The sequence below is a fragment of the Oncorhynchus kisutch genome, linkage group LG22 (genome assembly GCF_002021735.2).
Source record: "Oncorhynchus kisutch isolate 150728-3 linkage group LG22, Okis_V2, whole genome shotgun sequence".
NCBI lineage: Eukaryota > Metazoa > Chordata > Actinopteri > Salmoniformes > Salmonidae > Oncorhynchus > Oncorhynchus kisutch.
This window is the reverse complement of record NC_034195.2, coordinates 20,651,084-20,664,395: the sequence shown is the minus strand read 5'-3', so window position 1 is coordinate 20,664,395 and position 13,312 is coordinate 20,651,084. Positions and strand designations below refer to the sequence as shown.

Genomic DNA, 13,312 nt, shown 5'->3' with positions numbered 1-13,312 from the left:
CCTCACCAAGAAGCCATGACCCTCTAGCCATGACCCTCTGGCCCTGGCCTGTGAGAGGCTGAATCTGAATCTAAAGCATAGCAATTCGACACATAAAACAACACAGAGTTACACATGGAATAAACAAAACATAGTCAATAATACAGTAGAAAAAAAAGAAGACAAGAAGTCTATATACAGTGAGTGCAAATGAGGTAAGATAAGGGAGTTAAGGCAATAAATAGGCCATGCTGGCGAAGTAATTACAATATAGCAATTAAACACTGGAATGGTAGATGTGCAGAAGATGAATGGAAAGACAGGGTAGGATAGATATAGGTCTGAGTGATTGGGACTCTCCTGATCAGCTCAATTAATTATGTTGCAACATGCAACAGGCTTGTCCTCTCTAAAAACAATGAGCTTAATCCTTTTACGTGCCCTTTAACATACTTCTTTACAATACCAGGCATTATGTCTTACATGATACAAATATGAGTTGAAACATACTTTCTTTAAATGTAGCATCATCTACTGAACTCATTGTGTGAAATAACATCTACAATGCTTCCCAGATAACTGGTCCACAGAACTAGCCTACACTTTCCAAGTTGATATTCTTTTAGATTTACAGTTTTTCACGAACGTACTATTTCTGAGTCTAAACCTGCTTCTCATTTTACTAGGAGTGAGCTAGTACTACATCCAATGCAATAGGTGGCACTATTTCATACTGTATAGACAATAGTCATGTTTCCATGTCACTTCGCTGTTGTTGCCGGAAGTGAACCGCGCTTGTCTGTGGAAGTACATGTGAGTTTATTTAGCTGGACAATTTCCATGTGGTTCTGATTCAACAACTGATTCAAAGCTAATCTGTAGCTAGTACTGTCCTGTAAAAATGGGCAAAAAGGGTAAAAAAGAACAAAAGAAAGTGAAAGGAGCAGAGAAGACAGCAGCCAAAATGGATAAAAAGATTTCAAAGCGGTCTAAACGAGAAGAGGTAACGTTAGGCATGTCTGTCTCTCTTTCAACTGCTGGCTACTAACATTAGCTAGCTAGATAGTTCTACAGTACATTACAATGTCTTTATAGCATAACATCTTATTACATAAAATCGTGTGTGTGAAATTCCAAGTCAATTAACTTCTACTCAATCACATGACATTGTACAGAGTGAATAGTTTCAGCTGTTGTTCACTGCTGTGTTGTTTTCCTTTGGCATTGATACAGGAGGACCTGGCTGCGCTGATAGCTGAGTTTCAGTCCTTGGATGCAAAGAAGACAACAGTTGTGGAGACCGCCTGCCCGCCCCCCTCACCCAGGTGACCCACTACTCTTTTATTTTAATTTTTTTTACATTTCACCTTTATTTAACCAGGTAGGCTAGTTGAGAACGAGTTCTCATTTGCAACTGCGACCTGGCCAAGATAAAGCATAGCAGTGTGAACAGACAACACAGAGTTGCACATGGAGTAAACAATTAACAAGTCAATAACACAGTAGAAAAAAAAGAGAGTCTATATACATTGTGTGCAAAAGGCATGAGGAGGTAGGCGAATAATTACAATTTTGCAGATTAACACTGGAGTGATAAATGATCAGATGGTCATGTACAGGTAGAGATATTGGTGTGCAAAAGAGCAGAAAAGTAAATAAATATACAGTATGGGGATGAGGTAGGTAAAATTGGGTGGGCTTTTTACCGATAGACTATGTACAGCTGCAGCGATCGGTTAGCTGCTCAGATAGCAGATGTTTGAAGTTGGTGAGGGAGATAAGTCTCCAACTTCAGCGATTTTTGCAATTCGTTCCAGTCACAGGCAGCAGAGAACTGGAACGAAAGGCGGCCAAATGAGGTGTTGGCTTTAGGGATGATCAGTGAGATACACCTGCTGGAGCGCGTGCTACGGGTGGGTGTTGCCATCGTGACCAGTGAACTGAGATAAGGCGGAGCTTTACCTAGCATGGACTTGTAGATGACCTGGAGCCAGTGGGTCTGGCGACGAATATGTAGCGAGGGCCAGCCGACTAGAGCATACAGGTCGCAGTGGTGGGTGGTATAAGGTGCTTTAGTAACAAAACGGATGGCACTGTGATAAACTGCATCCAGTTTGCTGAGTAGAGTGTTGGAAGCTATTTTGTAGATGACATCGCCGAAGTCGAGGATCGGTAGGATAGTCAGTTTTACTAGGGTAAGTTTGGCGGCGTGAGTGAAGGAGGCTTTGTTGCGGAATAGAAAGCCGATTCTAGATTTGATTTTAGATTGGAGATGTTTGATATGACTCTGGAAGGAGAGTTTACAGTCTAGCCAGACACCTAGGTACTTATAGATGTCCACATATTCTAGGTCGGAACCATCCAGGGTGGTGATGCTCGTCGGGCGTGCGGGTGCTCTGTCCTAGATGTTGATAGGTGTTGACCTGGATCATGTTCAATGGGCACAAAACTGGAGAAAATGTGTTGAAACCAGGGAGTTACTATGGCTGATCTTGTACAATAAGAATTGTCTCGTTTTATTTAAAAAAAAAAATCATTTCAAAACCTTTGCTGTTTTGTGCCTACTGAACATGAGCCTGGTGTTAGGTGTGGCAGCTCAAGTCAGAGCCAGGTGTTAGGAGATTTCACAGCCAGGTGTCACAAGCATTTTGCTACACCTGCAATAACATCTGCTAAATATTTGTATGCGACCATTAAAATGTGATTTGATTTGATAGTAGTGGTATCCTGTTTGTCTCATCACTCAGGTTGAACGCCTCACTGTCAGCACACCCCGACAAGGATGAGCTGATCTTGTTCGGAGGCGAGTTCTTCAATGGCAAAAAGGTACGATTCATATACACTACATGACCTAAAGCATGTGGACACCTGCTCGTCGAACATCTCATTCCAAAATCATGGGCTTTAATATGGAGTTGGTCCCTCCTTTGCTACTATAACAGCCTCCACTCTTCTGGGAAGGCTTTCCACTAGATGTTGGAACATTGCTGCAGGTATGTGCTTCCATTCAGCCACGAGCATTAGTGAAGTCTGATGTTGGGCGATTAGGCCTGGCTCGTAGTCGTCATTCCAATTAATCCCAAAGGTGTTCGATGGGGTTGAGATCAGGGCTTTGAGCAGGCCAGTCAAGTTCTTCCACACCGATCTCAACAAACCATTTCTGTATGGACCTCGCTTTGTGCACGGGGGCATTGTCATGCTGAACCAGGAAAGGGCCTTCCCTGAACTGTTGCCATAAAGTTGGAAGCACAGAATCGTCTAGAATGTCATTGCATGCTGTAGCATTAAGATTTCCCTTCACTGGAACTAAGGGGCCTTGAAAAACTTCACAGTTTGCACTATGCATTCGTCTGTCAGACTTCCAGATGGTGAAACGTTCTCTGGAGTGATGATTCACACGTTTCCACTGCTCCAGAGTCCAATGGCGGCGAGCTTTACACCTCTTGCGCATGGTGATCTTAGGCTTGTGTGGCTGCTCGGCCATGGAAATCCATTTCATGAAACTCCCGACAAACAGTTCTTGTGCTGATGTTGCTTCCCGAGGCAGTTTGGAACTCGGTAGTGAGCGTTGCAACTGAGGACAGACTATCTTTACGCGCTTCAGCACTCAAGCTTACAGTCTCGTTCTGTGAGCTTGTCTGCCCTAGCACTGGTCCTGGATGTTTTCACTTCACAATAACAGCACAGCATTTTGATGAACTGACTTGTTGGAAAGGTGGAATCCTATGAAGGGGCCACATTGAAAGTCACTGAGCTCTTCAGCAAGGCCATTCTACTGCCAATGTTTGTCTTTGGAGATTGCATGGCTGTGTGCTCGATTTTATACACCTGTCAGCATTGTCAAATCCACTAATTTGAAGGGGTGTCCAAATAATTTTGTATATATAGTATATGCTGAACACCTTTTATTTTTTTTATTTAACTAGGCAAGTCAGTTAAGAACACATTCTTATTTACAATGACTGCCTACACCGGCCAAACCCTAACCAGGACGACGCTGGGCCAATTGTGTGCCGCCCTATGGGACTCCCAATCACGGCTGGTTGTGATACAGCCTGGAATCGAACCAGGGTCTGTAGTGATGCCTCTAGCACTGAGAAGCAGTGCCTTAGACCGCTGCACCACTCGGGAGCCTTTATATTCATACATTTATTAATGTATTCATATATTTATTAATATATTTTTATATTCACCATTTGTCTGTTATTAAGCCTTATTGACTTTGGATGAATAGTGTTGACAGTGGGTTAATTTTCTTCCTTTCAGACGTACCTCTACAATGACCTGTTCTTCTATAACATAAAGAAGAACACCTGGGTGAAGTCAGACATCCCCAACCCTCCTCCACGACGCTGTGCTCACCAGGTAACTATGTACCTCCTTTCAACCACCATCTCTACAACCACCTCCGTTTTTCTTTCAGGGATGCAAACATGTCTCTTTTCGACGATATCCGCCGTTTAGATCTCAAAATAGATCAACATCTTAGTGGATCAGAGTGTGCAGACCTAGAGTGTATCACACAAAGCTATAAAAGAGAGAGCGCCAGCAGATCTTCTCCCTCTGCGATTACTGCCTTCTCTCTCTCTAACGAGTACAGGATGCATCCCTACCGTACGCGTCCTACAAATTGAATATCAAACGGAGTTCAGAGCGTGATGTCAGATATGTTATATCAAAATTAGTGCTTCATCCGATATCACGCGTGTCTGATGTGAGCAGTTACCTGCGTCCCCCTAACCAGCCATTCGCCTACTCAGCTGCTTCGCTCCGTCTGTTCAATGGCGAGTTGGGGAGTGCAGACAGTCATGGGGTTTCTGTTGTTAAATTTGTTTAATTATTAGAGCAGCGCCCAGGGTGAGCAAAGTGGATAGGTATCTTTTGATTTTGCCTCTAAGAACAAGCAGGCCATTATAAGAGTTGGTTTCATAACAAACAACCTTGTTTAGTCATGTTACCTGGCTAACGAACACCATGGTACCTTGGCTATACACACATTTGGATGGCGCAGGGAAAAGGGATAGATAGCCTATTCAAAGAGATGCTTCGAAGTAGGATGCATATGTCTAATCAATATAATTCTAAACTCAATCTGAGGGGGTGGATCACCATACTACTAGGTATTGATATAGTTGGCCTGGTATCACATTGTTAGTAAAATCAGAATCCCCTTTATTCGACAAGTACATTTACACGTACTCTGAATGTTACAGTGGGGCAAAAAAGTATTTAGTCAGCCACCAATTGTGCAAGTTCTCCCACTTAAAAAGATGAGAGGCCTATAATTTTCATCATAGGTACACTTCAACTATGACAGACAAAATGAGAGAAAAAAAAATCCTGAAAATCACATTGTAGGATTTTTAATGAATTTATTTGCAAATTATGGTGGAAAATAAGTATTTGGTCACCTACAAACAAGCAAGATTTCTGGCTCTCACAGACCTGTAACTTCTTCTTTAAGAGGCTCCTCTGTCCTCCACTCGTTACCTATATTAATGGCACCTGTTTGAACTTGTTATCAGTATAAAAGACACCTGTCCACAACCTCAAACAGTCACACTCCAAACTCCACTATGGCCAAGACCAAAGAGCTGTCAAAGGACACCAGAAACAAAATTGTAGACCTGCACCAGGCTGGGAAGAGTGAATCTTCAATAGGTAAGCAGCTTGGTTTGAAGAAATCAACTGTGGGAGCAATTATTAGAAAATGGAAGACATACAAGACCACTGATAATCTCCCTCGATCTGTGGCTCCACGCAAGATCTCACCCCGTGGGGTCAAAATTATCACAAGAATGGTGAGCAAAAATCCCAGAACCACACGGGGGGACCTAGTGAATGACCTGCAGAGAGCTGGGATCAAAGTAACAAAGCCTACCATCAGTAACACACTATGCCGCCAGGGACTCAAATCCTGCAGTGCAAGACGTGTCCCCCTGCTTAAGCCAGTACATGTCCAGGCCCATCTGAAGTTTGCTAGAGAGCATTTGGATGATCCAGAAGAAGATTGGGAGAATGTCATATGGTCAGATGAAACCAAAACATAACTTTTTGGTAAAAACTCAACTCGTCGTGTTTGGAGGACAAAGAATGCTGAGTTGCATCCAAAGAACACCATACCTACTGTGAAGCATGGGGGTGGAAACATGCTTTGGGGCTGTTTTTCTGCAAAGGGACCAGGACGACTGATCCGTGTAAAGGAAAGAATGAATGGGGCCATGTATCGTGAGATTTTGAGTGAAAACCTCCTTCCATCAGCAAGGGCATTGAAGATGAAATGTGGCTGGGTCTTTCAGCATGACAATGATCCCAAACACACCGCCCGGGCAACGAAGGAGTGGCTTCGTAAGAAGCATTTCAAAGTCCTGGAGTGGCCTAACCAGTCTCCAGATCTCAACCCATAGAAAATCTTTGGAGGGAGTTGACAGTCCATGTTGCCCAGCAACAGTCCCAAAACATCACTGCTCTGAGGAGATTTGCATGGAGGAATGGGCCAAAATACCAGCAACAGTGTGTGAAAACCTTGAAGACTTACAGAAAACATTTGACCTCTGTCATTGCCAACAAAGGGTATATAACAAAGTATTGAGATAAACTTTTGTTATTGACCAAATACTTATTTTCCACCATCATTTGCAAATAAATTCATTAAAAATCCTACAATGTGATTTTCTGGATTTTTTTTCTTATTTTGTCTGTCATAGTTGAAGTGTACCTATGATGATATTTTTAAATGGGAGAACTTGCACAATTGGTGGCTGACTAAATAATTTTTTGCCCCACTGTACTTAGTGATATGGTGCTGCTAGTGATAGACAATATTTATAGACAGAATACAGACAGCAGCATTTAAACAAAGTTTACATACATGATATACAATTAGGTAGAGTGAGCATAGAGCTATAAGATAATGAGCAGATATACAAATAATCAGTGGGTATACGGTTGATATACAGTGGATATACGGTTGATATACAGTGGGTGTACGGTTGATATACCGTGGGTATACGGTTGATGTACCGTGGGTATATGGTTGATATACACTGTGTATACGGTTGATATACAGTGGGTATACGGTTGATATACAGTGGGTATACGGTTGATATACAGTGGGTGTACGGTTGATATACAGTGGGTATATGGTTGATATACAGTGGGTATACGGTTGATATACAGTGGGTATACGGTTGATATACAGTGGGTATACGGTTGATATACAGTGGGTGTACGGTTGATATACAGTGGGTGTACGGTAGATATACCGTGGGTATACGGTTGATATACAGTGGGTGTACGGTTGATATACAGTGGGTGTACGGTTGATATACAGTGGGTGTACGGTTGATATACAGTGGGTGTACGGTTGATATACAGTGGGTGTACGGTTGATATACAGTGGGTTTACGGTTGAGATACAGTGGGTATGTGGTTGATATACACTGGGTTTACGGTTGATATACAGTGGGTATGTGGTTGATATACACTGGGTATACAGTGGGTATATGGTTGATATATAGTCGGTATACAGTGGGTATCTGGTTGATATACAGTGGGTATATGGTTGATATACAGTTGATATACAGTTGATACACAGTGGATGTAAAAATGTACAGTATCAGTATGAATAAATCTAAATGCAGAGAGACAACCCCACTCAGAACATTTCCATCGATTTCTCGTGTGTTTCCGTGCAGAACATTTGTTTCAACTTTTTGGGCCCTCACCAGTTTGCATCCTTGTACTTTACAGAGCTCACCAGATCCCCCCCACACCCCCCCCCCCCCCCCCCGCCTTCTTTCAGGAGTCTACCTTTACTCTTTATAGTCACTTAGACAGCTCAGGGTAACTTTTTCACACCTTTGTTCTACTTTTGGGGAACTCAAAGGCATGTCACACCTTTTACTGACACATTTTATTTTATTTTTAACTTTTTCTCTGTTGTGGATGAGTGATTTCTCTCACTGCGGGTCTCAGGTGGCAGCCTGCCCATTGTGCTGTCATTCTCCCTTTTGGACACCAGAGGACAGACTATACCTTTGATACAGCTATGAAGAGATTTGAGAGATTGCCAAAGTAGGTGATATCTACCTGATAACTCTCTCTCTCCCTTCCAACTTTCTCCATCTTTCTCTCTCTCTCTCTCCTTTCTCTGTCTCTCTTTCTCTCTCTCTGCAGGCGGTGGTAGTTCCCCAGGCAGGGGGGCAGCTGTGGTTGTTTGGAGGGGAGTTTGCTTCTCCTGACGGGGAGCAGTTCTACCACTATAAAGACCTCTGGGTTCTTCACCTCTCCACAAACACCTGGGAGCAGATCAAGTGAGGGAGCCATATTGCTGTAGTAGTAATAGTGTGTTAAACGTATGTTTGAGATGCTACTAGAGGAACCTGTTTGTGTCAGTGTGTGTGAGTTCAAGTGTTGTCTCTGTAACCCAGGGTTCCAGGTGCCCCCTCTGGTAGGAGTGGACATCGTATGGTCCTGAGTAAGAGGCAGTTGCTGGTGTTTGGAGGCTTCCACGAAAGTGCTAGGTAAGGAGAGATGATGGGAGGAGCTATCGTGTCAGTTAAGGAGAGGTGATAGGCGGAGTAATTGTAGGAAATAAGAGGAGAGGAAAGAGAACCTTCTGGCTAGCTTTATGGAGGTCAAACTATCACAATATGAGATACAGCCGCTGCATGAAATATGCACTAGATTATTTTGTTGATAGTGTACTTCTTATCTTGCAGGGATTTTATCTACTACAACGATGTACACGCCTTCAGTCTGGACTCCTTCACCTGGAGTCGCCTCTCCCCCTCCGGCACTGGCCCCTCCCCTCGCTCAGCCTGCCAGATGACCTCTACCCCCGATGGCTCCGGGGTCATCATCTACGGAGGATACTCCAAAGTGGTGTGTGTGTGTGTGTGTGTGTGTGTGTGTGCACAACAGGTTCTTAAGTTTGCTCATGTTAATTTGATATGATATTGAGAGATATGCAGCAAGTCTTTGAATGACTCCATGACATTTTAATCAAAGTTGTGTTTTTATTGTTCCCTATTAGAAAGCTAAGAAAGATGTGGAAAAGGGAACCATCCACTCTGACATGTTTCTCCTCAAGAGAGATGGCAAAGAAGAACAAGGTACAGTGATGCTCAGGCTTATACTTACTATTGGCTACAGACTAGCCTGGACAAATAAAACGCAGGGCAATGGGATTTCTATTCACATGACACTGTTCCTCATGTTTATTTTCTCCCTGTCCCTTTCAGAGAAGTGGTTGTGGTCCCGGGTGAGTCCCTCAGGCTCCAAGCCACCCGCCCGGTCGGGCTTCTCCCTGGCTGTGGGGCCCACGGGCCGGGCGCTGCTCTTCGGGGGGGTGTGTGACGAGGAGGAAGATGAGACTCTGGAGGGGGACTTCTACAACGACCTTTACCTGTATGACATCAACAAGCACCGCTGGTTCCCTGCTCAGCTCAAGGTAACTGCTGGAAACTTCTATTTTGGCACATACAGTAGATATAATGCTTACTTGGACATTTGTAAGCAGCTGTGTTAATATTATTGTTGTTGACCTGTTTTTCCCTCCCCTTGTCCAGGGCTGTAAGTCGGAGAAGAAGAAGCGTCGACGGGGGAAGAAGGGAGGGGAGACAGGGGAGGGGTCAGGGGAGGGTCAGGAGGAGGAAGGAGCAGCAGCAGCACAGGGACCTGTGGAGGTCATCAAGGAGATCGTCACTGAAGACGGAACAGTCATGACCATCAAAGAAATAATCCCCGGGACACAGGTGGAGGAAGAGAGTGAGGAAGAGGAGGAAGGTGAGGAAGGTGCCTCGGCCATCCTTGTTGAGCCCTGTGCTCGCTCCAGTGCCATGGCAACAGTGAAATATGGGAAGCTGTATTTGTACGGGGGCATGTTTGAGGTGGGTGACCGCCAGTTCACCCTCAACGACCTGTACTGTCTGGACCTCCACAAGATGGACCAGTGGGAGGTGCTGGTCGAGATGGACCCCAGTAAGTAAGAGGGAAACTGGGCTTTTCTGTCTGTGTGTTTCTGTGGGATGGAGGTTGACTTCCTGATCACACTGACTCCTTCTCTCTGTAGAGACCCAAGAGTGGCTGGATGACTGGTCTGACTCAGAGGACGATGAGGAGGGGGATGAAGAGGAGGCTAAAGGAGGTGATGACGAAGAGGAGGAATCTGAAGAAGAAAGTGACGAACAGGGTAAATGAGAAATATCCCTCTATTCTTTTCAGTGAATGTTTCTAACACTACTTTATTCTGCTCTTCATGTGTTCAATGGTGCTGATTGGCTGAAAGCTGTGGTATATCAGGCTATATCAACTGGGTGGTTCGAGCCCTGAATGCTGATTGGCTGAAAGCCGTAGTATATCAGAGAATGTACTTCTCCACTAGAGCAGTGAACAGGTTGCATCAAAGCCGAAGCCAAAAGCCTCTTATAGAAAGCCTCAAGGGACAGTGCTGTCTAAACACAATGTCAGTCGCAGTAGTGTTGACACCAGCAGTAACACTCTCTTCTGTGTGGTGTATGCGTTTACAGATGAGGAGGATCACCCCCCAGTGCAGCCAGGTGAGGCGCTGGAAGACTTCCAGAGCCGTACAGAGCAATACTGGGTAGGCCAGGCCCGGGCCAACATGGGCCCAGAGGCTAAGGACACGAAGGTGCAGAAAGTGGGCATAGCCATGGCCAAGGTGTTCTATGAAGACCAGCAGTGAGCCAGGGTGTGTGTGTGTGTGTGTGTGTGTATGTGAGAGAGTGAGTGAGTGGGACAGGTGGAGAGTGATAGTTTGTCATAGGGAAGAATGAGGGTACTCATCAGTGTTTCCCAACTCCAGTCCTCAGGCCCCCCCCCCAACAGCACACATTTGTATTGTTGCCACGGACAAGCACACCTGATTCAACTTATCAACTAATCATCAAGACCTCAATGAGTTGAAACATGTTAGTTTGTTTGGGGCTACAACAAAAATGTACGCGGTTGGGGGTACTCAAGGACTGGAGTTGGGAATCACTGAAGAGTATCCTCATTCTTCCCTATGACACATTATTAGAGTTGGAAAACACTTCTTTAAACTGAAGAAGCCAATTAAATAATCTCTCTGCTTGGTGAACATTTTCTGCCCTCATAACCACCCATGCCTTTGTACAGTGGGCCTAACTGTACAAGAAAATATGCTGCTGTTTTGGCAGTTGGACTACACTGCAGTATGTGTACTGTATCGTATTTGGAATTAGTTTCTAGTTTCATATCTTCAAGAAGATGGTCAGAAAATCCTTGTCATTGCTCACCCCCTTTTGATTTATTGTTTTCTAAACCAATTTGTCATTAAACATCCAACCATAATACTTATGTAGTGTCTGTAGTCTTTTTAAAGGTGACGGCCAATGTGTTTAGTGTTGAAAACGGCTCAACTTGATAAATACTGGTTGATCTTTCCCAGTGTTTGTGTTGTATTGAAGATAAGATTATGTTTTAGCCTTTAAAATAGGTTGTTGACTCAACTCTTGACATATTTGAACCACTCTACCCTGCTACCAAAGCTTTGCCAGAACATATATATATGTATGTACTACATATGTAGTACATTGGCTCCCAGACTGTTTACTATGCACTGTGCAGCGGTCACACATGTAGTCAAACTTCCCCTGCTGTATGCTAAAGGTAAAACTGTTCCTTCGTTTTAGCTCTACCTCTCCCCCAGACTCATCTTCTTATCTGATGATGGGAGAGAGGAAGGTATATCGCAGAGGGAGGACAATTCAGCGAGTGAGTGATTTGAAAAGGACAATGAAAATACTTTTGAATAGTAGTCAGGTATCAATCAAATGTTTTTTTTACATCCGCAGATGTCAAAGTGCTATACAGGAACCGAGCCTAAAACCCCAAACAGCAAGCAATGCAGATGTAAAAGCATGGTGGCTAGGTAAAACTCCCTAGAAAGAAACCTAGAGAAGGAACCACACTCTGGGGGATGGCCAGTCCTCTTCTGGCTGTGTCGGTGGAGATTATAGGAGTACATGGCCATTAAGGCCAGATCATTCTTCAAGAGAAGAGACGAGGGGCGAGGAAAGCAGTGCCTCCAGATGAAACAGCCTAGCTAGCTATCCCAGAGTGACCTATTTTCTCAGCCCTGAGAAGAATGAGGGATGAAGAGTAGAGGGATGAATAATAGATGGAAAGCAGATAGATGGATGAGGTTACTGGGATGCTGCAGACTGTCTCCAACTCTTTCCCTCACTCCCTTCTTCATTCGCCTTCGATCCCAAAAATTTTAACTAAATAACTAAAAATATACTTTTTTGGGGGGCCCAGTGCTGCTGACGTGTCGGAGCACATGAAGTGTTATCGTCACAGACTCGTCAGTGGTCCCATGTGAGAGTGAGACTCATTCAGAGCGTATGGCTACTTCAGTGTTAGTTGTATAATTTCATACCCTGTTTTCTTGATCTTTTTGGTGTTCTCCTATTTTATAATACCATATTAGGTGTTTTTAGACTGACTAGGTGCAATAATCATCATTCATTGTCAACCCTTCTCAATGTTGTCGCACTGAAGCTGTTCCGGGCCGGTATTCTGACTCATAACATGCTAATACAGTTTCCAAGATAAGAAGTCAAATAATTCAATTTATAGCCATTTGTTTGTGTTTTATGTGAGTAGTTGTGATCCTACACACAGCTGTCAGCTGGACAGATATTTGGTGAGTCCATGACAGACTGTTACCTCTTTCTCTACCTCCTCCAATAGATTTAGAGAAATTACCCATCATCCTGTTCTAGTGGTGGGACACAGCTAAACTCCACGCAGTGATTTCATTACAGTAATCTGGTGAAATTGGCTTAACTTCCCTTCAGACAATGAGCAGACAGGGAGGCAGTCAGAGACGCGACAAGACAGACCGAAAACTGCACTGAGAAAAGGACAGTGGAGTTGAGATAGGAGTTGACAGGGGTACGACAATATTAGCAATACAACTAGGATATGTTCTTATGTACTTGTGCCATTATATACCAGCTAAGCTAAAGAATATATTTTGTATGTAAGTTGCATCCTTCTGGTTTTGTTGTGTGGTCTTGCTGGCTGATGTAGCAACATGAAGGCAACACACACAAACTAATGTTATTGACATGTAGCCTACAAGCCAAGCTGCAGTTTTGTATTTGGAGTGTACCATTTTAAATCTATTCAGGGGGAAGACTTTTTTTTCTCTCTGGGTAATGGTAATGCAAGAGCATGGGAAATAAAGAAGAATAGAAAAGGATAGAGGAAGGGTTCATATACGGTATATAGACTGAAACGGCACAGACTGAGGGAAATGAAGGTGTGTCGAGCTTGATTC

The 13,312-nt window shown here is 43.9% G+C and overlaps 1 protein-coding gene across 1 annotated transcript; it reads left to right on the top strand.

Annotated features, from left to right (window-relative positions):
- The first annotated feature begins 752 nt into the window (after nucleotides 1-752).
- On the top strand, nucleotides 753-11,322 carry klhdc4 (kelch domain containing 4). The gene is made up of 12 exons (XM_020456670.2): nucleotides 753-982; nucleotides 1,213-1,304; nucleotides 2,727-2,805; nucleotides 4,246-4,344; nucleotides 8,158-8,294; nucleotides 8,412-8,504; nucleotides 8,703-8,865; nucleotides 9,017-9,095; nucleotides 9,225-9,433; nucleotides 9,552-9,963; nucleotides 10,055-10,174; nucleotides 10,512-11,322. Exons 1-12 carry the CDS (start codon nucleotides 881-883, stop codon nucleotides 10,685-10,687), a joined length of 1,761 nt encoding a protein of 586 aa, XP_020312259.1. The 5' UTR covers nucleotides 753-880; the 3' UTR covers nucleotides 10,688-11,322.
- The last annotated feature ends 1,990 nt before the right edge of the window (nucleotides 11,323-13,312 follow it).

What these genes read in the sequence shown, in the direction of transcription:
- klhdc4 (XM_020456670.2), top strand. Translation starts at nt 881, where the DNA reads ATGGGCAAAAAGGGTAAAAAAGAACAAAAGAAAGTGAAAGGAGCAGAG. An exon ending in TGCCCGCCCCCCTCACCCAG is followed by an intron (nt 1,305 to 2,726) that starts GTGACCCACTAC and finishes CTCATCACTCAG; the next exon opens with GTTGAACGCCTCACTGTCAG. An exon ending in AACACCTGGGAGCAGATCAA is followed by an intron (nt 8,295 to 8,411) that starts GTGAGGGAGCCA and finishes TCTGTAACCCAG; the next exon opens with GGTTCCAGGTGCCCCCTCTG.